This window comes from Macrotis lagotis, chromosome 5 (genome assembly GCF_037893015.1).
Source record: "Macrotis lagotis isolate mMagLag1 chromosome 5, bilby.v1.9.chrom.fasta, whole genome shotgun sequence".
Classification (NCBI taxonomy): domain Eukaryota; kingdom Metazoa; phylum Chordata; class Mammalia; order Peramelemorphia; family Peramelidae; genus Macrotis; species Macrotis lagotis.
The window spans coordinates 13116661-13140617 of record NC_133662.1 but is presented as its reverse complement, the minus strand read 5'-3'; the positions used below and the strand labels follow the sequence as shown (position 1 = coordinate 13140617).

General features: G+C 34.5%; 1 protein-coding gene across 1 annotated transcript in view; it reads right to left on the bottom strand.

Moving 5' to 3' along the window:
- The window catches only part of LOC141489202 (dynein axonemal heavy chain 8-like), a 395310-nt gene that overhangs the window by 314415 nt on the left and 56938 nt on the right, over window positions 1–23957 (bottom strand). The window contains 5 exon segments of the mRNA XM_074189981.1: window positions 10280–10415; window positions 15102–15221; window positions 15842–15941; window positions 17803–17879; window positions 22684–22881. Of these exon segments, the coding sequence (XP_074046082.1) occupies window positions 10280–10415; window positions 15102–15221; window positions 15842–15941; window positions 17803–17879; window positions 22684–22881 (631 nt within the window).

Here is a 23957-nt window from a genome sequence, read left to right as displayed (position 1 = left end):
TTTTGAATTAAGATTGGTTTGTACATGGTAATTCTTAATAAATTTTTTCATTTATTTCATATACATTTCCATCTATAAATTATATAACATTATTTTATATTCATGTATCAGAAAGTTTTGTTTTGTCATTCCCTATTGTTTTAAATAGTTTTCCAATTTCTTTTCTTTTCCCCCTTTTCCCAAATTAGTTATTTATTTTCCTTTTGAGTTATTTCCTTGGGTCAATTCTTAAAAGGATATATGATATATTAGATATAATAAAGAATACAGATGCTTCTTTTTAGCTATGGAAAAATATCAAACAATATCCAGAAATCCTGAAACCATGTTATAGTGCCGTTGATAATTGATGTAGCTATTTCATCACCTTGTTGGAAGTTATTTTAAATTGAATTTCGTTATCAGTGATGTTATGGATTTTCTCCTTTCAAGATGTGTTGCCTGTATTTGGAAACTGCAATATTTCTTTTTCCTCCCTGGGCTGGTCAGTAATGTGTTTAGCTCCTTTCCCATGGCTCCAAACTTCCCCCTCTCCAATCCCCTTTTGCCTTACCTCTCCTAATCCAATTACCCTATTTTGGAGGTTGGGATAAACAGGTTGTGATTTGAATAATCCCTCCTAATTGACCCCAGAGAGATTTAGGAGCCATAAGGGATTGGGAGGATTGAGGAAGATGGGAACTGGGAACACTGAAGGGATCTCAAAGAGTTGTACAAAATACTTAAATGGGTAGAAAAGGTACCACTAGATGCTGGGAGGAAACAGAATTTCACTTTGCTCCAATTTACTGCCAAAATAGAGTATTCGGTGATGTGAGGGTTCATTTATCTCTAGATTCCCTAGGTAATGGTATTCATCCTTCTCTCCCCTGACACTGTCAGTACTCACACCTGGACCGCTGCAGTAGCCTGTTGACTGGGTCTCTTCCCCGCTCCACTCCATTCTTCATTCAACCACCAATGAGACTTCCCTAAAGTATAGGTCTCATCATGTCCCTCCTGTGTGGGGCAAATGCCACTTAAATAAAATTTCGGAGATCTCTCAAGGTATGAAGAGAAGCCTTTATTCATTTCTGGAGAAACGGGCCACCATCAATTAAAGAGATGAGGCAAAAGAAAAAGGCCCAAGAATCACATTCATCCTAACTCGATGATCCAACCCCCCACCCCCTCCCCAACTGACCCATCCTTGTTAATGAGGAATGTGGTTTTACAATCTAAACACGAAAACTACCCTAGGGAAAGGGACATAGAATTCAAACAAAGCAAACTAATCTAGGGAAAAGTACATAAAATTCAAACCTAAACCAGATTATCTCTTTAGTCCCAGGAACTGAATGATTCTCCAGACATCAACAGATAAGATGAAGTCAGTTGACTCTTCAACAATATCACAGAAGTTTGCTTTGTCAATCTATAATATGTTACTGAAGAAATCTCAAAACTTTATCCCACACACTCCCTACTCAATAAACTCCAATAACTCCCTATTGCCTCCAAGATAAAATGCAAAATGTTCTAAAAACTGGGCATTCAAAATTCTCAATACCTAAGCTCCCTCCTGCCTTTGAAGTTTACTTTCACCTCATTCCCTGCCACATAGTCTTTGAGGTAGTGACTCGGCCTCCTGATTTCCCAGCTCTCTCTGGCTATCCCCCATGTCTGGAATCCTCTCCCTAGTCCCCTCTAACTCCTGACCTGCTTGATTTCCTTCAGCCAAACTCCCACATCACTCAAGAGCCATCTCCAGACCCCTTCTCAATATGAATCCTTCCCTCTTGTGATTATCTCCACTTTGTGCACAGTTAATTGTTCCAGAAGGGCAGGGAGTGGTGTATAAAGCCACAGAATAGTGGCTGTAAAAACCAGGGGATTAGCAGAATTCTCCATCTGAACATGCCTCCCTGTTCTGAAGTTTTCTGAACCTCTGGTGGAAGGAGATAAGGAGGGAAGTGAGATTGCTTGAGGAACAAGGCAAGAAAAAATGAGGTCTCTGTCAGCTGGGAGAGGAGGACAGAAGAGCCAATTACAAGTGCCTGGGGCTAGGGGCAGCTAGATGGCACAGTGGATAGAGCACTGGCCGTGGAGTCAGGAGTACCTGAGTTCAAATCCCGCCTCAGACACTTAATAATTACCTGTGTGGCCTTGGGCAAGCCACTTAACCCCCTTGTATTACAAAAAAAAAAAAAAAAAAAAACAAGTGCCTGGGGCTCACCAGGGCCCTGGGAAGGAGCTATGGGAAGATTATTTATGTTCCATGACATCTGTTTAAGAAACCTTTTGATCCTTTGAAGTTTGTGAATCCAACAAATCATTGGCAACTGGTGGCTCAGTGACTAGAGCAGTGCATCTGGAGTCAAACATTTCATTCATGTCTGACTTTTCATGACCTCATTTGGGATTTTCATGGCAAGGATACTGGAGCAGTTTCTCATTACCTTCACCTTATTTTACAGATGAGGAACTGAGGCAGAGTTAAGTGACTTGGCCAGGGTCACACAGCTGGAAGTATCTGAGACCACGTAGACTTAACTCTGATCTTCCTAACTCTGTCACTGGTGAGATTTAGGGTAATTAAATAAAGATAGAGATCGAGGGTTACATTAAAACAAAGGGATTTGCATGCTCCCTGGGATTTTAAAACTGTTCAGGATTTATTACAAAGTATACAAGTTAAAACTTTTCTCCTCCCTGAAAGCAACAAGTATTCTGAGGACAGGATAGGTGAAGTTTGAATGAGTAGGACAGAGAGAGAGTGTGTATGTCTATGTCTAGGTGAAGTTTGAGTGAGTGTGTGTGTATGTGTGTGTGTGTGGGAGAGAGAGAGAGAGAGAGAGAGAGAGAGAGAGAGAGAGAGAGAGAGAGAGAGACAAGTCAAGCACTCTGGGCTGGCGGTAAACCACTCTAGCTTGGGAGGAGTGAGGGAAAGCCATCCTGCAGGGTGCTTTCTCTTAAATACACTTCTGTAGTAGGTTGGACAAAGCTGTGCTTGGGACTGGTCTTGCACCTTGACTAGGTATTCTCCAATGGCCAAGCTATGTTTCTGGTCCTTCCTGTCCCAAGGTGCAAAACCTTTAAGTTCAACATGTCATTTCCTGTCATACCAGCAATGATGGGAAACCAAAACTGGGCAAAAAAATGGGGAGACAGGATACAAACAACAGGGGTCAGTTTACATATAAGGAGCAAACATCCTTCCACAATTAACAAAATTTACCAACATAAAAGATGACAGAATTTGTTCCTAACTATACATTTCCTGTATTCATAATTCTCTGCATCATCTTTACTGTACCTTTTTGCTATCCTGTGAATCTGGATGACCTGAGTTCAAATTCTGCCTCAGACACATACTAACTATATTATCCTGAACAGGTAAAACTTCCTCTTGGTCTCAATTATTTCATCTGTAAAATGAGGAAAATATTGGCACCTACCTCACAGGTTGCTGTGAGGATCAAAAGAGAAGTCATATAAAGAACTTTTCTACTTAAATGCTAGGCTGTAAGTATGTGTATGTAATGGGAGTCTGGCAATTACAAATACTCTGGAAGGTGTCATAAGGAGGTATTCATTCTGGGGAGGGAAGGCAGAAACAGAATTAGAGAAGTGAATGATCTTCCCCAAGTGTACCTAAGTCCTTTGTTTCATATGAGTCACTGACACAAGAGTCACACACAAATGCAAAACTGTGTGAAATTTCTTTTGAACATAGATCAAGTAGGCTGAAGAAACTTCTGTGTTTCTATTATTTTTATATATTTCAAATAATAAATATGGTACATTTTTGAGTAACTTCTCTTATTCATTCTTTTGTGTGATATTTATTATCCTTTTGATATTTAAATTACTTATATAAATTTAATGGTGCAAATACCTTATCTTTATCTTTAAGTCTTATCTTTTAAATATTAAACCATATGGTTGGGTCTATATAGTGCAATATGGGACTTGGAAACAGGGAACTAAGAATGCTCAGCTCCTTCATCTTGTGACCTTGGGAAAAATCAGTGACTATTTGGTACCTAAGTTTCATCATTATAAAATAAGAGGATGAAATGAACAGGTTCTAGCATTATTTGAAGGTCCTTCTAACACTATTTTACGTTACCAGTTTTCTATTTGACAGGCATGTTTTATGACTTTATTATAAATTGGCTGCTCCTTGTTGGTGTCATCTGTCTTGAATTTGTTTTCCTTTCTATATATGGCATAAATGTTATTCTATTTTCTTCTGTAATTTTAATAGATTTTTTAAAAAAATGATTATGATACACCTGGAATTTACTGTAGCATATGATAGGAATTCAACTGACTTGAAAGCATTTATTAAAATAGTGATTCTTTTTAACACTTACATTTAATTTATCATATAGTAATAATATAGTTTGAATATATTTCTGGAAAATCTATTCTATAGATCAATGTTTTTGTTTTTAACCCAAATACCATATGTTGAGGTTAATAACAAGAAATTCTGGGGTTTGCCATAGGGAGTCTGAGAAAGAATAATCTGAAGCAGACTATCTCCTAGTTAAATTAGTCATTTGTTGGATCCTGGAAATAGAAGTACTAGCAGAGAGAGATTTTTAAACATGCTTCTTTTATAGGATAGAGAGGAAAAAATATATGAGGTAATTTTCTGGATGTCAGAGGAGCCCCAGGGACAGATGACACCAACAAGGAGCAGCCAATTTATAATAAAGTCATAAAACATGCCTGTCAAGTTTGTTAAGGTAGATTTTGGATGCCAAGTGGACCACAGGCAGGCCAGGGGCCTGAAGAGGGGATAGGCAGAACAAGTATTTTAGCAATAGGTAGCCTTAAGTAGACTGGTACACTAAAGTAAAATAGTAAAAGGTAAAGGATGACACCAAGCAGGCTGGCATCTCAAGGAGGTCTGAGATGGAGGGGAAATCAGGAAACAAAGAAGCCTCCAGCAGGACAGGGGCAAAGGGAGTCAATAAGAGGGCAAGCAGAACTAATAATTAGGTGAAAGGGCAAAAGAGGCCCTATGTAGGTTAGGAAACTGGTAATAAAGTCTTAATTCCAAGTTCAGCAAGCGAGTTCAAAGAAGATTAAAATGCTGGGATATTTGTTGTAAAATATCCATAGGTACTTTATCTGATAGTGTGTGTGTATATATATATATATATATATATATATATATATATATATAGTGTATATATAGTGTATAGTGTATATAGTGTATAGTGTATATAGTGTATAGTATATATATATATATATATATATATATATAAACTTAGGGAATATTGTCATATTTATGATATTAATGTTCATAACCAGAAGTTAGCAATAGCTCTCCATTTATTCATGTTTTCCATTATTTCTTCCATTAAGATTTATTTTAACCTAGTATTTTAAACAGCCAAATGTTTACAGATTTTTGTCATTATTAATATGAAATTATTTTTTCCATTTTATTTTCTAGATCCTTGTCACCAGGAATGCAACTGATTTCTGTGGATTGATCTTGATGCAGGGGAAGATGAAGAGAATTTGAATGTAACACAAAGAATTTGGGTGGAGATGTAAATTGACTCTTGAGATGTAAGTTGACTTGAAGTAGAGAATTATGGTTGTAACAGAAATAATTGTAATCTTGGGTGGGGACCCTCCCCATTCTTAAAGTACCATTGTTTGATGTAAAATTTGTATCCTGATCTCCTTGGGCTTTACCCTCTACCTAATTCTGGGTTGAGTATAGGGAAGAGAGTTCACCTTTTGCCCTCTGGATGAGAGGCAAGACATAAAATCCTGAGCTGGACTCCAGTTCAGGTCCCGCTCATTCTTCTCTGACCATGGCCCAGCCAAGGCTGCTTGACTGTTCATCTCTCTCTTTCTCTCTCTCTCTAGCCATTCCTATGTCTTGTACCCTTTATAATAAATTTCTGTCTTATTTACATCCATGCTTTCCCAGTCTGAACGATTCCTCATAGGTAGAATCGAATCCAGGTAGCTAGCGGCTACATTTTGGCAACCAACAAAGGGATTCTCTGCCCAGACTAGGAAACTCGATCGAGCTCCTAGATGTTTAGGAAAGTAGGAAAATTACTGAACCTCTAGGTCTCCTTCTGTGTTTACCTTTTCCTGGAAAATGGAAAAAGGGTGAGTTTGTAACCCATAACCCACAAAGCTGAACCCACGTGATGTTTGGCAGTAGCCATGGTGTGGGCCTACCCTGTTTTCAGACTGGCTGGCAGTTCTGAGGTGTGTTTGGTTTATACACCACTGTGAATGAGGGTTGTTAAGGAAGGACATTCAGTGTATGTCCAATTGACATGTTTGCCTACCTACAAATTGATAAAATATGGGAGGAAATATATTACCAATACTCCTCCCCAGCTGTGTACTTGCTCCTTTGAAGGAATTAGATTTGACAGAAATAAAATATCTGAGCTCCTGGAAATTATCTTTGTGTGGTATTCTTTCTCTCTCTTTGAAATGTTCTCTCATTCTCTGCTCCCCCCACAGAGGGTGGGGGGAGGGGGAAGGAGAAGGGAAATCTTCCTTTCTAGAACTAAGAAATACAAATCTATGTCTCAGATGGAATGCATGCTTTGCTGAAGGAAGGGTAAGACCCCCCAAAAAAACTTGTTTTAGAAAACAGGGGACCCCCATGCCTTCTTCCTGGTTTGGGGAGGGGGGCAATGAACACATTTTTCTTAGGCTACATTTAGCTGAGCTGAGAAAATCCCACCCTTGGGAGAGGGAAGGGGAAATGGGCAGATTGAGTGTCAATAAAGACAAGAATAAAAGGGGGAAACTTTTTCTGGGACTAAGAAATTCAGATTTCATCTTTAAAGTTACTTAAGAATACATTCAATTTTAACTATTGGTTATCTATTTCAAAATTTTAATGAATACATGAGGTTCCTCAAGAAATTCTGATTGATTCTAAAAATTATTTTTTGACTGGTCTTAATTGGTACATTCAAAAAATAAATAAATGTATATGTGTATATGTGTGTACATGTGTATTTAAACAATGATGGGATGTTTTCACATCTCTTTACTGGCCTAGAGAAGTGGGAAAATGTTTCTATCTTCTGAGATCTGGTACTGGCCAGGGTATTAATCTTACTTTGGTAAATTTGATACAAGAGAGTTGTTTCTGTTGCATGAGTGTGTGTGTGTGTTTGTGTGTGTGTGTGTGTGTGTGTGTGTGTGTGCAATTCAAATCTGAATTAGGTAAAGTTAAATGTTATTCCTCTTAGTTTGGGTTTTGAGTTTAATTGCTTAAAAAGGTCTAATTTTAAGGAATTAATGAAGTTGGGATCTGAACCTATCAACTTATACCATTTGAAAGTTTTTAAGTGGCAAAGTTTGTGAAATGATCTCATCTGTGAGCTAACTCCCTGCCCTCCAAAAGCTTTGAAAAGAGGGTGGGAAGGCCTTTGATAGGGAAAAAAAATATCTGAGAGCTAAATGTGAATATTTTAGTCACCTAACTTTTGGAACAAGTCTTGAGAGTGAAAGTGTTTGTGTGTGTGTGTGTGTGTGTGTGTGTGTGTGTGTGTGTGTGTGTGTGTGTGTGTGTGTGTGTGTGTGATTAAGGAGGAAAATATATTTGGGATAAATCGTATTTCAAGGAATTTGGGAATATTGAATCTCATATAATCTACTGATTTCTTTTGGGGAAGAGAGATTGTACTAAATTTTGTAATCTGATTTGTTTTAATGTTAAATTGATATATATTCTCAACAATCTCACAAGGTCTTTTGATTGTAAAGGAAGAAAGTTGTAATCTTTGTCTCATCATTTATCATCATATGTTTATGGAAGGAAACATGTGTAAGTATTTATCAGTTATGTGATATTCTTCTGTAACTTCAAAGAAATACTAATAGTGTTTGGTTCTCTTGTGAACATGTAAGCTATTTTTATATTGTAATTACAGACTGGAATTAACATCTGATTGTTTTAAAGAATTCTGAAAGTAATTTGTATTCTGAAAATGGCTATGGCTAGTAGTTAAAAGTTTATAGAAATGTCTAGCTATATATGTAAACTGGGACTAAACTGTGGTTATTTGGTGTGAGGGAAAAGCACCTGTGTAACATGAGGAAGATAAAACAATAATGATAATTTGAGATTTTCTCTGTGGCAATCTCTAAGCAATTGTTATGTGAGAAGTATGGAGATGATGGGCAATCTTTTAGCCAGGAGATATGTAGTTATTTTAAACAAAGTTAATAACTAAATGGGTTCATTGCAAAAAGTTGGTTTTATAAAAAATATGAATTAGGATTATTTTTACATCTCAAAATCTGTTTATTGCATTTCATTTACAGCACTGTCCTTAGCTACATGAACAACAACTGAATTATGATCTTTTTCCTGGAACTCTTATACTAAATTACAGCCTGGCATACTCTTGGTTCTCCTTAGTGCTCATGCCACCTGAAGCTCTGGTTACAGGTAATTGCTATATTATAACACATTGATCTGCCTGAAATCAAATATGATAAAATAGACAATTATGCCAACGAAGTCATTTAGCCCTATGGGGTTTGATGTTCAGATGGTGTAACTAACTTTGAAAGAACAACTCTAGCCTCAGCTAGGGTAGGATTCTTTTAAAAATTCCCTCACCAGGCCCATTGAAGAATATTGTCTGTATGACTTCATAAGGGAACATGTCTTCATGTCCCTCTCTGCTCTATAATAGCAAATTTCCATGATCATTCCAGGTGCATCATAATTAAGTATGAGAGTGAACCAGTAGAGCAGAATAATGCCTATTGGCATATTTAATGGCTTTAAAGGAGAGATTCATTCTTCAACTAGAATTTTTGTTCATTCTAATCATGGCCAAAGCTAAAAGAAAAAACTTTGTTGCAAATTACTTTTTGGACATGTGCAGTTTTAAAATACTCTCAGAACTTCTGCTTACAACTTGTGTGGCATCCATAAAGGAATCTGTTATATTGGACCCCATGTTCTTATGAAAGACATTTTGATACTGGCTGAGGATTATAAAGTATAATTCTTGCCACTTACAGACCTTCTAGTTTTTTCCTAAATTATTAGACCTCTGTTAAATAGCCTTTTCTGTTACAATATCTCTGGTTTTTGTTTGCTCAATTTTTTCCTTGAGTTTTATTTCTCTTAACTGTATAGCTCCAAGACCAGACTCTGCAGAATGCCAACCAGCTGTGCCAGTCAATCATTCCCTGGACCCTGCCTCAATGAAGTCCAACCTGTGATAATGGACTCTGAAAGACCCAGAAGATTCTGGTCCTAAAATGATAGAGGGGGGAATGATGCAGGGTTAGATGAAGAGAATTTGAATGCAACACAAAGAATTTGGGTGGAGATGTAAATTGACTCTTAAGATGTAAATTGACTTGAAGTAGAGAATTATGGTTGTAACAGAAATAATTGTAATCTTGAGTGGGGACCCTCCCCATTCTTAAAGTACCATTGTTTGATGTAAAATTTGTATCCTGATCTCCTTGGGCTTTACCCTCTACCTAATTCTGGGTTGAGTATAGAGGAAGGGAGTTCACCTTTTGCCCTCTGGATGAAAGGCAAGACATAAAATCCTGAGTTGGACTCCAGTTCAGGGCCAACTCAGTATTCTCTGATCATGGCCCAGCCAAGGCTGCTTGATGGTTCTTTTATCTCTCTTTCTCTCTCTCTCTCTCTAGCCCTTCCTATGTCTTGTAATCTTTTAAATAAATTTTTGTTTTATTTCCACCCATGCTTTCCCAGTCTGAATAATGATTCTTCATAGGCAGAATTGAACCCAGTGGCTACAATCTTATATTCTTTAACAGCTTAACTAATTTTTACTACTATTAATTTTTGACTGATTTATTTTGATTTTCTAGGTATGCAATCATATTATCTGAAAAAATGACATTTATATTTAGTTATGACTTTTATTCCTTTTTCCTCTTAAAGTTATCATTAACAGTTCCAATACTGAAAGTATCTCAAAAGTCTGAGTGCATTTTGAAAACTATTAAAGTTTATGGCAGTTTAAAAGCATGCTAAGAATTTTGGAATATTCTGCATACAATCATAGGGTGATTGGGGTAATCTGTCTTATTGTTTTTAAAAGGGAATGTGCCTCAATTGAATAAAATGGTAAATTAGATGACTGAAATGTTCATTTAATAATTAAGAAGCTTGAAATATGCAGGCATTATCTAATTTAGTGCAGTTAAACTCTAACTCTGAAACCATACAAAATCATTTGGCATAAATCCAAATTCTTATAAATTTTTTTTTACATAATTGCATACATACCATAGTGAAACCGAGAGATGTCTTTGAACCATGATGAATGATAGAGTACCTCAAATTCCGCTAAAACATAGGAAATTTTGTTGTATTGTCGAATAACAGCTTTACCCTCTGGACTTGCCAAGATGTCCGAATTTTTCTGTTTTATTGTTGTTGTTTTGTTTTTTTTGGGGGGGAAAAAGAGTCAATTACTTATTCTTTTTAGAATCTAGTTTTTTAAAATATCAATTCAATTCAGCAGATATTTATTAAGTGCTTACTATGTGCCAGGCCTCAGGCTAAATGCTGGATATAGAAAAAAAAAGGAGGTAAAAGACAGTTTCTTCCCTCAAGGAAATTACAATATAATGGGAGAGGGAGGGTTAATATGCAAATAAATACACAGAAAGCTATACATAGGATAAAGAGAAAATAATTAATAGAGGGAAGGCACTGGAATTAACAGGGATTGGGTGGTTGGGGGGTTTCCTGTGGAAGATAGGAGTTTAGCTGGGACTTAAAGGAAGTCAGGGAGGTCAGGAGTCAGAGCAGAGGCGGAAGAGCATCCTAGACACAGGGGAGAAACAGAAAGAAGGCTGGGAAACCAGAGACAGAGAGTCTTTATTAGTGGAACAGTCAGGAGGCCAGGGATGTGAGGAAGTAAGGTATTAAAGAGACTAGATAGGTAGGAAGGGGCTAGGTTATGAAGGGCATTTTGTATTTGATCCTATAGGCAATAGAATGTGTCTGCGTGTATGTATGTATATATGTATAAGTGTGTATATATATATATATGTATCTATGTGTACCTCTGTTTGTCTATATATATATATATATATATATGCTGTATGTTGCATTGTGGTGTGTGTGAAAGAGAGAGAAGCACATGTTCAGATCTGAATTTTAGTTAACTCCCTTTCATAGCATGATGGAGTGTGAAGTGGGGAAGAGTACTGAGGCAGGCAGAGCCACGCAGATGATTCTAATGATGTGAGAGGGTGAAAGTCTGCTTTTAGAGTGTTGGTGTCAAAGGAAAGAAAAGAGAACAAAATAATGATCTTAACAACAGGCTCAATTTACCAACATGACATTTCATTTAACTATGATATATAATAGTGATAACTTTAAAGCTCTATACTTATGCTTTAAGAAAATCATCTCCACAAGCTCTATCTTAATTTTCTCCACTCTAGCTCACATCTCCCAGGGATGTTACGAAGCTCAAATAAGATAATAATTGTAAAGTGCCTGGAACAAAGTAAGCACAATGTGAGGTTTTTATTATTATTAAAAAAACAAATAATAGGAGCAGAGGGGAGGGAAGGTTTCACAGTGAGTTTTCTCAAAAAGACTGTCAACCATAATTCCTTTCAACTAAAAATAAAACAACAAAATTAGATTTCTTAATGAAGTTTAATTCTCTATGATCTTACCAAAACCCATGAGTAGATGGCACCCTTGCAAATACCAACACTGATATAAAATTTGGGGGGGGGGGGGACATTTTATACAGAAAGGAAAAAGAATCATAAAAACTGAGTTAAATGACCAATGAAATTTCATTTAGATGAAATGGTTTTACAGTATGATTCCCTCAAATCTTAATATTTGCTTAAAATTCCTATTGACAAGAATTCCACTTATACTGAAGAGTAAATGTTCATAATTAATAATAGGATTGCTCTCTCCTCATCCAAGATGTCTCTTATCTTGGGGTTTGTTGATTAGGTAAGGAATTTATTGGTGCTAACATTGAAATGACTGGATAGTACTAGCACAGGCCAAGTCAACATTGTAGGAGATAGGCCTTACATAGCATACTGGCATTTTATATCTATTAGTTAAAGGCTAAGAAACTAATTTCTGGGGCAGCTAGGTGGCGCAGTGGATAAAGCACCGGCCCTGGAGTCAGGAGTACCTGGGTTCAAATCTGGTCTCAGATACTTAATGATTAACTAGCTGTGTGGCCTTGGGCAAACTACTTAACCCCATTTGCCTTGCAAAAAAAAAAAAAAAAGCCTTAAAAAAAAGATTTAAAAAAAGAGACTAATTTCTGTTCAGAAATATATAGATCAGAAGTATTAATTACATCTAAAAGAGTATCAGATTAGACAAGATCAAAGGGTTTTGTTGGACAACAAGAGTTCACTGTGAATCAACAGTATGATATGGAGGCTGAGAAAACTTTATTATGAAAGATATAGCATGTGTCTAGAATAAGGGCAATGTTAATCCTTCTCTGGGTATGCCCTTGTCAGATCTTATCCAGAGTACTGTGTTCAGTTTGGTGTACTATATATTAGGACAAGTTGGACAGGCAAGTTGTGTAGAGACAAGTAATAAATTATTTTCATGACATAAGAAATATATATATATAAATATATATATATATGAATATATATATATACAATACAGAGACATATGAGAATTGATGCTGAGCAAAGACCAGAATAGTAGTATAAATGCTGACTATAATAATGTAATTAAACAACAAAACCTAGAAAATACATCAAAGAGAAAAAGAATTTTTTAAAAAACCAGAATGATCTTATTACTACCTTGTTAATATTAATAATTTTTTTAATGAAAGAAATTTTAAATGTTTTATATAGTCATTTTAGGTTCTTGTTGAGGAATTTGAATATTTATATTTATTGCTAGTTAAGTAATAAGATCATAATTTAAAAAATCTTGCATTTAAACTGGTCTTTATATTTTGGAGTATTTTCCTTAAAATGATCCTGTAAAGTAATAAAAATACATGATGAGGAACATTTTTAGAGCTATGTCATGGAGAAGTTAAGTGGTTTGCCTTAAGTCAGGGAAGGCAAAGAAACAAAGATCAGATTGAAAGCACTGCTGCCAGTGCTATGCTGGATCACAGTAACTTAGTAATAATAACTACTACACTTTTGACTTATAAAGGAATTAAGATTTTTCCTGAATCCTGGAAAATCATATGAACATAACTTTTTTTTCTAAAAATGAGTCAACTACATTTTTGATCTTTCTTGTTTATTCTAGTTCTAAAACTGCAACCAGAAACATTAAGAATATGCATGCTTGCATAATTAATTTAGAGAGTTAAAAAGAACAATAACAAAGTTCATCTGGAAGAACAAAAGATCAAGGAAAAAAATGTGAAGATAGGTGGCCTAGGTGTACCAGATCGCAAACTGTATTACAATGCAGTAGTTAACAAAAAAGTCTACTACTGGGGAAGAAACAGAATGGTGGATTAGTAGAATTGATTAGTTACACATTACATTATAGGAAATAACCATAGTAATTTGGTATATGATAAATTCAAAGATCCAAGCTTTGAAATAAAACTCATTATGTAACAAAAACTGCTGGAAAAACTGAAAAAAAAATGAAAAACAGTATGGCAGAAACTAGATATTCACACCATATGCCAAGATAAGATTAAAATGGCTCCATGATTTATAGAAAGAGTGATATCATAAGCAAATAAGGAAAGCATGGCATAGTTTATTGCTAGATCATTGAATAAGGGAAGAATTCAGGACCAGAAAAAAAGACAGAGGTATTACATAATACAAAACAGATAATTTGATTATATAAAATTTAAAAGTTTTGTACAAACAAAACCAATGCAAACAAAATAAAAGGAAAGCAGAAATTGGAGAAAAATTTGCAAGAACTTATCTATAATAAAGGTCTCATTTCTCAAATCTTTAGAGGAAAAATACAAGTCATTCAACAACTGAATGGTTAAAGGATATGAACAAGAGCTTTTCAGATGAAAAACAGAAAAACATCAAAGCTATTGATAGATACATTTAAAAATGATCAAAATTACTACCGATTAGAGAAATACAAATTAAAACAACTTTGAGGAACCACTTAATTCCTATATCAGATTGGCTAATATGACAAAAAAAGGAAGATGATGGAAGTTGAAGGAAAATTATGGATGTTAAAGAGGATGTTGGAAAACTGGGACCTTGTGGGTTGAGCTGTGAACTGATCCAAACATTCTGGATTGCAATTTGAAACTATGTCTAAAGGGCAGCCAAACTCCAGGAAATCCACTATTGTGTCTGTACCCCAAAGACATCAAAAAAAGGAAAAGGATCTATTTATACAAAAAATATTCATAGCACCTCTTTTTTTGGTGGCTAAAAACTGAAAATCAAGGGATGCCCATCAATTAGGGAATGGTTAAATTAGCTGTGGCAAAAATGATTGTGAAGGATTATTATTGTGCTAAAAGAAATAACAAGTAAGATGCTTTTAGAAAAACCTGGAAAGACATACATGAAGTGATGCATAGTGTGAAGTGAGCAGAACTGGGATTAGTTGTACACAGGAACAGCAAAACTGAATGAAGAAGAACTGTGAATGATTTAGCTATTCTCAGTAATACTCTATGATCCAAGACAACCCCAAAGAATTAAAGATGAAGCATACTATTCATCTCCATAAAAAGAACTGACATGGTTTGAATAAAGACTAAAAGCATGTTATTTTTTCATTTTCTTTCATTGTTTTTCTTTTATTCAAGTATTCTTGTTCAAAATGACTAATATAGATGTTTTACATGATTGCGCAGGCAATCATGTAATAGTTTATCTCTGAGGAGGAACCAAAAACTCTGAAAATGCAAAACAATTGTTTTAACATGTATTAGAAAAATATATATGACAAATGTATCAAATATTAAATTATGGTCACTGTATATGATATAATATACGATTTTGAGATTATGAGATTATTGCTCTTTGAGAAACAGATAGAGAAGCTTTAATGTAAAATGTTTGGCTAAATGGAACAACATATTAGTCAAAGCAATGTCAAATGTATAATATGATTATTAGCTTACAAAAAAGTAGTTGATTGGCTCATTAATACGCCGGTAGAGCTGCCTCACCCACAGTATCTTTCCAGCTACAGGAGGCATGTTTCTGGCAAGGGGAGGGTCTTCTTTTTGAGCAAGATAAAGCTACAATTTAAAAACTATTGTCAATTATATGATACTACAGATAATAATATGCATTCATTTTCCCCATTGTTAAACCAATATTCTGTCTTTGGTTGCTAACTCTATAGAGGGGAATATCATGACCAACAATCTACTGCTCACTCATAATTATGCCATGACACATTTTTTTGCCCAATTCCCACCTACACACACATATACACACACTACCATCCTCAATCTGGGGAGGAAGAAAGAGTATTTGGTTACAATGAATCTATAATAATCCTCTAGATTATTTATTTTTATGAGCAAATAAAATCAATTCTCTAGGGTAATATAGAGGCATATAATTATTTCCTTGAAGAATTATCTTGGGCCTAAAGTCATGTGGTATCAAAGATTTTCAAAAGAATTATTTTTGCATAAATACATTATTCCAGGGGCAGCTAGGTGGCATAGTGGATGAAGCACTGGCCCTGGAGTCAGGGTTCAAATCTGGTCTCAGATACTTAATAATTACCTAGCTGTGTGGCCTTGGGCAAGCCACTTAATCCCATTTGCCTTGCAAAAACAAAAAAACAAACAAACAAACAAAAATAAACACATTATTCCAAATTTCTAATTATGAATGGAAAACTTACCTTTTTTGTGGCTTCAAGTTCAGCAACATAAAACTGGAGAATGCGCTGAATGGTATGTTTAATTTCTAATTGAAGGCATGGAATATTCAGCTTCTGAAATCTAAAAATAATTGAAATGGAATTATTTCATGAATTATTTGAGTACTATTTAAGTACAGATGAAATACATTTAAGAATTTGTTGTTAAAACTGAACTGACCTGAATTCATTAATGTATTTAACACATGTTCATAATTTAAATGCACATATCAACCCTATATTTAAAAAATGATGTTCAGGAAGCATTAGAACCAAAGGCTTTATGGCAAAATAGGTTGTCAGCAAATAACTACAACAGTAAGATAATTCAGTGTCTAAGAGTATGTTTGGCAACATGGTGGTATGGTAGTGCTGGAATTGAAGTTAGGAAGCCTTAGGTTCAAGTATAGTCTGTTATTTACTAGCTGTGTGACCTTGGGAAAAATCATTTAATCTCTATATGCCTCAGTTTCCTCAACTACAAAAGGGGTATAGTAATAGCACTTACCTTCCCATATTACTGAGAAGACAAAATGACACATTTGAAAAGGTCATTGCTAATCTTTTAGTTCTATATAAATGTTAAATATGAATAATGATGATTAGTACTCTTCATACTAATTTTACTTTTTAAAACAACCTCTTAAATATTTTTGAATACCAATGCCTTGAGGCAGGTAGTTGGTTATACTCAGTTTATTGGGGGGAGATTGTGACTTGTTCAAGTCAAGTAGCTCATCAGAGCTAGGAAAAAAAAAACCAAGATAAGCCAACTCTAAGTTTCTCAAAGCAGTTGTTGTGGCCATTGGGGAGAACTTTAATGAAAACATTGAAATATTTCCCATGGTCCTTATTCCTACCTCTGTGTGTCCTCCACCCTGCTCCCCATGACTTGTGCATATAGTTATTAGAGAGCCACTACCAAATGGAAAACTATCTGGGAATTGCTTGCTCTGTTTTTTACTATTACAAATTGTAACCTATTTTTCCTGCTGCTGTTGCACTCTAATTTCAGTCCCTCTCAACTATTGCATTCAGAGGGTAAAGATCCCAGTTCATCCAACTTCAGAATATTATGAAATGAACTTGTGAGAGGGGAAGAACTTTCCTTCCCCTGCTTCCTCTCTTTTACTTCAGCTCCAAAAAATGGGATAGCTCTTGCTGTTCTGTGTTGTTTGTCTTCCTCATTTTCAGATGCTAGCAATCCTCATAGAAGAAGTTCAAGTCAAAGTGACAGTGACCTTGGAGCCAAGGTTACACAACTGGGAGCCCAAAAGGGTACCCTGAAAACACAGGATACCTAAGATTTAATCCTTGAGAAGGTTTTTGGATTACAAGCTGGGGGCTATACTTCTTAGGAATCAAGCTAAACTCTGAATCTAATGCCTTTCCCTTCCCCAGAGACAGATGCAGGGAGAAGGGGGAAAAGGGAGATTATGTATCCCATGCCTTGGTAATTTGTGGCTATATCTTGAAATAAATATTTCTGTGTGTTAGGAAGGAAAGAAGGAAAGCAGGAAGGATTATTAGAAGGTAAAGAAAAAGAAAGAAATTATATCATCTATAAAGCTGAGCAAAGATTGTTTGTCTCCATTGTAGCATATAAGCACATGCTTTGAATATATTAATAAATATATATGTGGATTGTATGGTATAATATATATATATATATAATATATTAATATAATATATATATGTGGATTGTATGGTATAAAAAGTAATATTCATGATGACTTTAGAAATGTATTTACTTGCTTAAAAGAAATTCCCTTCTAAAATTGTTGATGAAGATCTACTATACTTTTGAATAATCACCAATCATAACTTTTTGAAATTATTATTAAACAAAATGTCATACTGAACTTAAAACTTAAAATTTAAGATTATTTCATTTACGAATGCAATGCTTTAAATTTATGCTATTTTAAATTATTAATAAATACCGCTGAAGTTGATGAAGAGCAAGTTGAGAAGACAAGATTTTAGCAAAAGTACTACTCATGAAGGCTTGAATTTGTGCCTAAGAAAAAAAAATTAATATTTAAACCATGTAGTTTTATATATTACAGCAGATATCCATTTTGTGATCAACAATAATTACTGTTATTTATAGCATTATAGTATTTCTAACAGACTCCAAGTTGCTTTGAATTTAAGCTATCAATTCCAGAAGTCATATAAGGAAGACTCTTAATAACTTGATTGCACCTTGTATTCCTCTATAAAATTTTGCTTAACATCATGAACTTTAAATGGCTGGAAATATTATTTTGATACAATGTCACTATATAACCATAATTTAAAATATAAAATTGTAGAAAATGCAAGTAAATTTTATTAAAATATGTTAATATATAAATATAAATGTATAAAATATATAAATATATTAATACTATTCCAACTAGGACTTAAATAAGGGGAGTGTTTAACACTTAGGAGGGCATAATGGATAGCATGCTGGCTCTGGAGTCATGAAGACTCATATTCTTTGAGTTCTAAACTGGTCTGAGACACTTAAAAGTTATATGACCCCAGGCAATTCACTTCACCCCATCTGCTTCACTTTCCTCATCTGTAAAACAAACTGGAGAAGGAACTGGAAAACCACTCTTGGTATCTTTGTCAAGAAAACCCCAAATGAAGTCATTTAGAGTCAGATACAACTAAAAATGACTGAACAACAAAATGTTCAGAAAACCTGGGTCTTCTGAACTCACTAGTGTCCATGACCTCTCACAAATAAACATGTTATTATGTTTTCCAAAAATTAAATTTTATTAAAAAAAAACTTAGTTTTATTCTATTTTCACTTTTGAATCTTTCTCTAAATATATTGTTTCTATTTCATTCAGTTTCATAGAATGATTGCTAATGGATTTTGGTAAGAATCCTTTCTTTTGTAACTTTGTATTTCTAGAGAGTACAAATTAATTCAATAGCAAGTAGATTTTGCAGAAGATGCCTTAATCCTTTAGCACTGATGGCCAGAGTTAGCAAACTCTAGAAACAGGAGTTATTAGTCTCCAAATTTCAGAGAACCTTTTGCTGAAAGTAGATATCATATTTTTTTAAGTTATTTATTCATTTATTAACTGACTTTTAAAAACTATGTTAATGGCTTTTTGTTTTTTTGCAATGTGTATTATAAATTATGTCTATATAACATGTTACATTATAAATATAGGTATATATTTTAATAATCATTTCTCCTTAAACTGCCCCCTCAAAAATTGAAGTCTTTGAACAAAATGTAAAAAAAGTTTTAAAAAAATGCAGCTGACAAAGCAATCACTATTATAGTAAATACTGTATTCCATTATAGCCCTGTCCTATCTACTAAGGCATGCTTCCTAATCAGTTTGCCAAGATTAAGATGTTTACTATAATTAATTAAAATTCCAAAACCTTAGATGTATTTTGTTGGGGGGGTTTTCCCACTTTGTCACTTTATATAAATCCTCCCATGTTTCACTGAATTCCTCATGTTTATGTTGCTACCAGTTTCTGTTACAGTTTGCAAACTTCAAATCTAATAGTAATGAAGCAGAATCAGAAATTACTTTCTTCAAACTTGAGGATTAATACAATGGTTATCTCAGGGATAGCTCTCTAAAGGAGCTATACAAAGGTCCAGTAGCAAGAATTATAAAAGACTAAGTATCTAGCTTCCAGAAATAATTGAGAATAGAGAGGATTTTTGCAGGGACATAGAAGAGTAGTCTAGCTTTTGCCCTGCTGTGTCAAAATCTCTCTCCTTTTTTAAAAAGAAAAAATAATGAGACTTGAGGAATAACTTTCCCATTTGACAGGAAATTGAAGAATGAAATTTCTCTTTAAAAAAATTAAAAGATAAAAAGATTTGATGAATACTGATATACATCAGGAGACTGGTGATAGAAGAATATCACAAGAACAGATATAGAACAAAGAATGTAAATATTTTAATCTCAACAAGAAATATGAGAAGCTTTTATGACAATCTTCCAAAAGAGAAGGGCACATAATACCTTCCGAAGAGAAAACACTTGTTCTTCAAGAAATAGTAATGTGGAACCACAATAAAGGAACAAGTATGAAGGATTAAGTATGAAATATGTGTTAAACACTGTGCAAAGTATTGCAGATAGAAGCATAAACAAAAAAGCAGTTTCTGTCCTCAGGGATCAAGTCCTCAAAGGGGAGAAGATGATCCATCACAGGCAGCCAGACAAGAGATAGAAGGAGAGTGAAAGAGTGGCCACATCCATAGAGTCAAGAGCCCAGCCAGCCAAGGAATAATTGATGGCCAGTCCGGACCATCCCAGAGCAAAGGGAAATTCCTTGATGAGAAGACAGCTGGGTCATGGCAGGAAGTCAGTTGTTAGGGGAAGCACCAACCAAAAGAAAAGAGGACCCCCAACTAAGCTCTTATCAGTCTGACAATAGCAATGGGCAGGGCTGATGTCTTCTTGGTACGTGCAACCAAGAGACAACACTCTTTCAAGATTGGCCATTCTGATGATTGCTACTCAGTTCTGGTAACTCATATCAGTATAAATGATATAGGCAAAGGAATAAGAAATATCATTGCTTAAAAACTATGAAATTTTGGAAAATAAAGTAGAGTTTTACCTTCTCTTTCAAAATACTATTTTGGGTTGAGAAATAAAGATTTGGAAACTGAACTACTATTTAAGAAGGCATTATCTGAACAAAACTTTTAAAATTTGGAGTGATAACTTAGAAATATAGGAATGACATAAATTTGATCAATGATGTGGTACAACTACCAAGAACTAATCAATTATTATCCTGATATGCTGAGAATGTAATCCAAAGAGCTTTAATCTAAAAAGGAAGGAGGAGATTAAAACATGCTAGACAGCCAATCCTATGTGGAGGATAATGCTACCCAGGCCTAATCATAAGCATAAGCAACTGGAATTTTTCCTTGTTCACTAACCAGTTTATAGAATGATCTGTGAGGACAGATCTTGCCTGACTATGCCTACCTTAACTGCCACAGGGGTCCAAGTAATTTAACCAGTTTTCACCCCTCTGCCCCAAATTCTTATCTCTTTCTAATGATATAAGTAATTTACCTTTTTTATGGGTATTCCTCTTCTTTGAAGTCTTATTTGTTTAATCTTGTGTAATGGGTTTTGTCACCAGATAAAGATAAACTCACTTTTATTGTATTGTGAGTGTTTGTTATAAAGCCAGTGTGGATAAAGGCAAAAAATTCAGTGAATGAGACTTTACAAAGTGAATTAGAAGGCAGAGAGGCCATTCTCTGCCCAATTATTAGGGCAAGAAAATGTTTCTTCCCCCTCTATCTTGGGGATTCTGAGAATTATCAACTTTCACTAATAATCAGAACTAAAAATCTCTCCAAAATGGCAAGGGAACACAAAGTGAACTTTGGGACCAAAAGCAGTATAATAAGCCTAAATTAAAGAACAGATATTTGTTGGTACTTAAATAACAAATTCTTTTATCCATCAGTGTCAGTGAAATATGCCAAAGCTAATGTTTGAAAAAGCAGAAATGGCACTGAAGCAAATAAATTTGGAAAATTCAGAAAAGGTCTGTAGTTAAGATGATAAAATTTTCAGAATTAACAAAATATAAGTGAAGCAAACTTGGAAAAATATCACACTTAAAAAAATTGAACATTCTTCTGATCCAGATACTATGCTTAGAAAATTCACATGCCTCCCTCTCTTATTCTACAAAATTTATATGAAAATCTACACATCCAAATGGGAGGTAGCTCAAACAATGAAATAAGAAGGGAAATTGCAGGCCTAGTAAAATAATATTCTATAGCAGACCATTTTTTGTAATCACACAATAATCAATAGTCAATAAACATTTGCTAAGCACCTACTTGTATATTATAAGAAATGATGGCTATGAAAATTTCAGAGAAACTTGTAAAGCCTTTGAGGCAAAATAAATGATCTGATAACCTCAATAATAGAGGAAAATAACATTTAAAAGCTTCAGAACTCTCATCAATACAATGTTCAATGGTGACTTCAGTGAACTGATGTAAAAGCACAGCTCCTTCTTGGCAGAGTGAGGTCAAGAAATGAACAATGTGTTGCTTTATTCTGTTTAACTCTGTTTACAAAAAGGAATAGCTCTGGGAGGCTATGAATAGATAAGTTTTTTCAAGAGCATAATTAAAACATCTTTTTTTTAAAAAAAAAAGACAAATGTTCTTTTCCCTTTATGTCTGAGAATACATTCCATCCAAACCCCAAAAGGGAGATATAAGGTGCCGTATAGGTTACCAGGTTATTTTTAGGGTTCTCTTGACATTCTCTCTTCATCCATTGTAGTATGAAACCATACAAAATAGCTTCAAGAAAGTAGCTCATTTTCAGACTTGTAGCTGGGAATCTGTGGAAGTTTTTTGTTTTTGTTTTGTTTTTACTATGATCCAATAGGATATATTCTAAAAGCTTTTTAAACTTGAATCAGGAGTATATAATTTACTAATAATTACTATGGGGCTAACATATCAGGGCATGTAAGAAATTAGGTTGAAACATTTCTAAAAAAATAAGAATGTTTACAAAAGAAACTTAAAATATGGCCTTGGTACTAGATTTCTTCAGGTTGCCTGTAGAACCAATCTATATATATCTTTTCTGTCATTTGTGAATATATAAAAGAGTAGTTGAAATTTTTATTTCTCCAGAAAGGATTGGTCAAATTGACATATTTCTTACCTATTTTAAATAATGTTTTATAGTTTATGAAAGAATAAACATATGAAAGCCTAGTATTATATTTATCTTTACTAAATTAAAAAGCAACATAGAATCATTACTTACTTCTAAGGTATCGATTTTTGATGTAAAATCTAAGAAATCTGCTTCAAATTCTGTCTTCCGTGGATCTAGAATATCATACTGCTTTTTCTTAATATTTTGGTATATATTTTTGAATTTTATTGCAATGATATCTATTCCTTCTATGGTCGAATTAGTCAAAGATGAGTAAGCTTGCACGATTGTAATCATTTCTGTAATCTTTAAAAGAAAAGTGGTTTCATTATAAAAGTGTTTCATTATATAAAAGAAATACTAGTGTTAATAATTCTTTTAGCCTAAATTTCTTATGCTGAATTATTCCTTGAGGATACTAAATATTAAACATGCATAAAAAATGCAGCAGGAGCACATTGGAAAAACTTTTTCTTCAAGTATATCACTCTAAGGCATCTAAGATGTGTGACGACGTGTTCAAATACAAAAATGGAACCTAACTGATTTCATCTTGAAGGAGCTCTTCCCTACTTTGGATATTGACAACACAGGATATTCTGATAAATCTAACCACCAAGAAAGTATTGGGGATCCTACAGGAAAATCAGGACTTTAGCAACTTTGGTGACCCTTGAGGCTTGCCTTCTGTCATTTCAATTCCTTGGCAGACTTGCTAATTGGCTGTGTAAGTTAGCATAAAACCCTATAAAAACACTAAAGTTAAAGCTTCTACTGGGAGCAGTCTTCCTTAGAGCACTAGTAAAAGATGTTTTTTTTTTTTCTTTCAGTCTGGCTACTTATTCTTGATCCCCAGTTATCCAGAACTCATGGTGAACAGATTCTCCCTGGGCTCTTATGGAACCCAGGCTAGGCACCAGGAATTAGGAACACTCATAGTAAGGGATTAAAGGTTAAATATGAAAGAAGATTCAGAGCAAAGGATATTGAGAAGTGGATAACCAAGTAGAAAAATAACTAGGAAAAAGATCCTCAACACAGACACACACACACACACACACACACACACACACACAAAAACACACAAACACACACTCAGAGTTAACAGTGTTTTGTATGTGAACAATGTTGAAAAAAATAGTGATTGTACATCAAGCATATATTTAAGTACTTCCTGATTTTTCTAACTCACAATGTTATCCCACAGTCTTTATCACCATCCAAATCTTCCTGATCCCAATTCGCAGTCAGTCACCTAACTGAACACTGTCAAAAACAGCTGAAAAATTATTGCCCTTATCACAAAGACATCTATGATAATATTAGGGCTTACAAGAAAGCCAAAGAGAAGATCAGAAGAGGAAAAAAAATATATAAAGAGA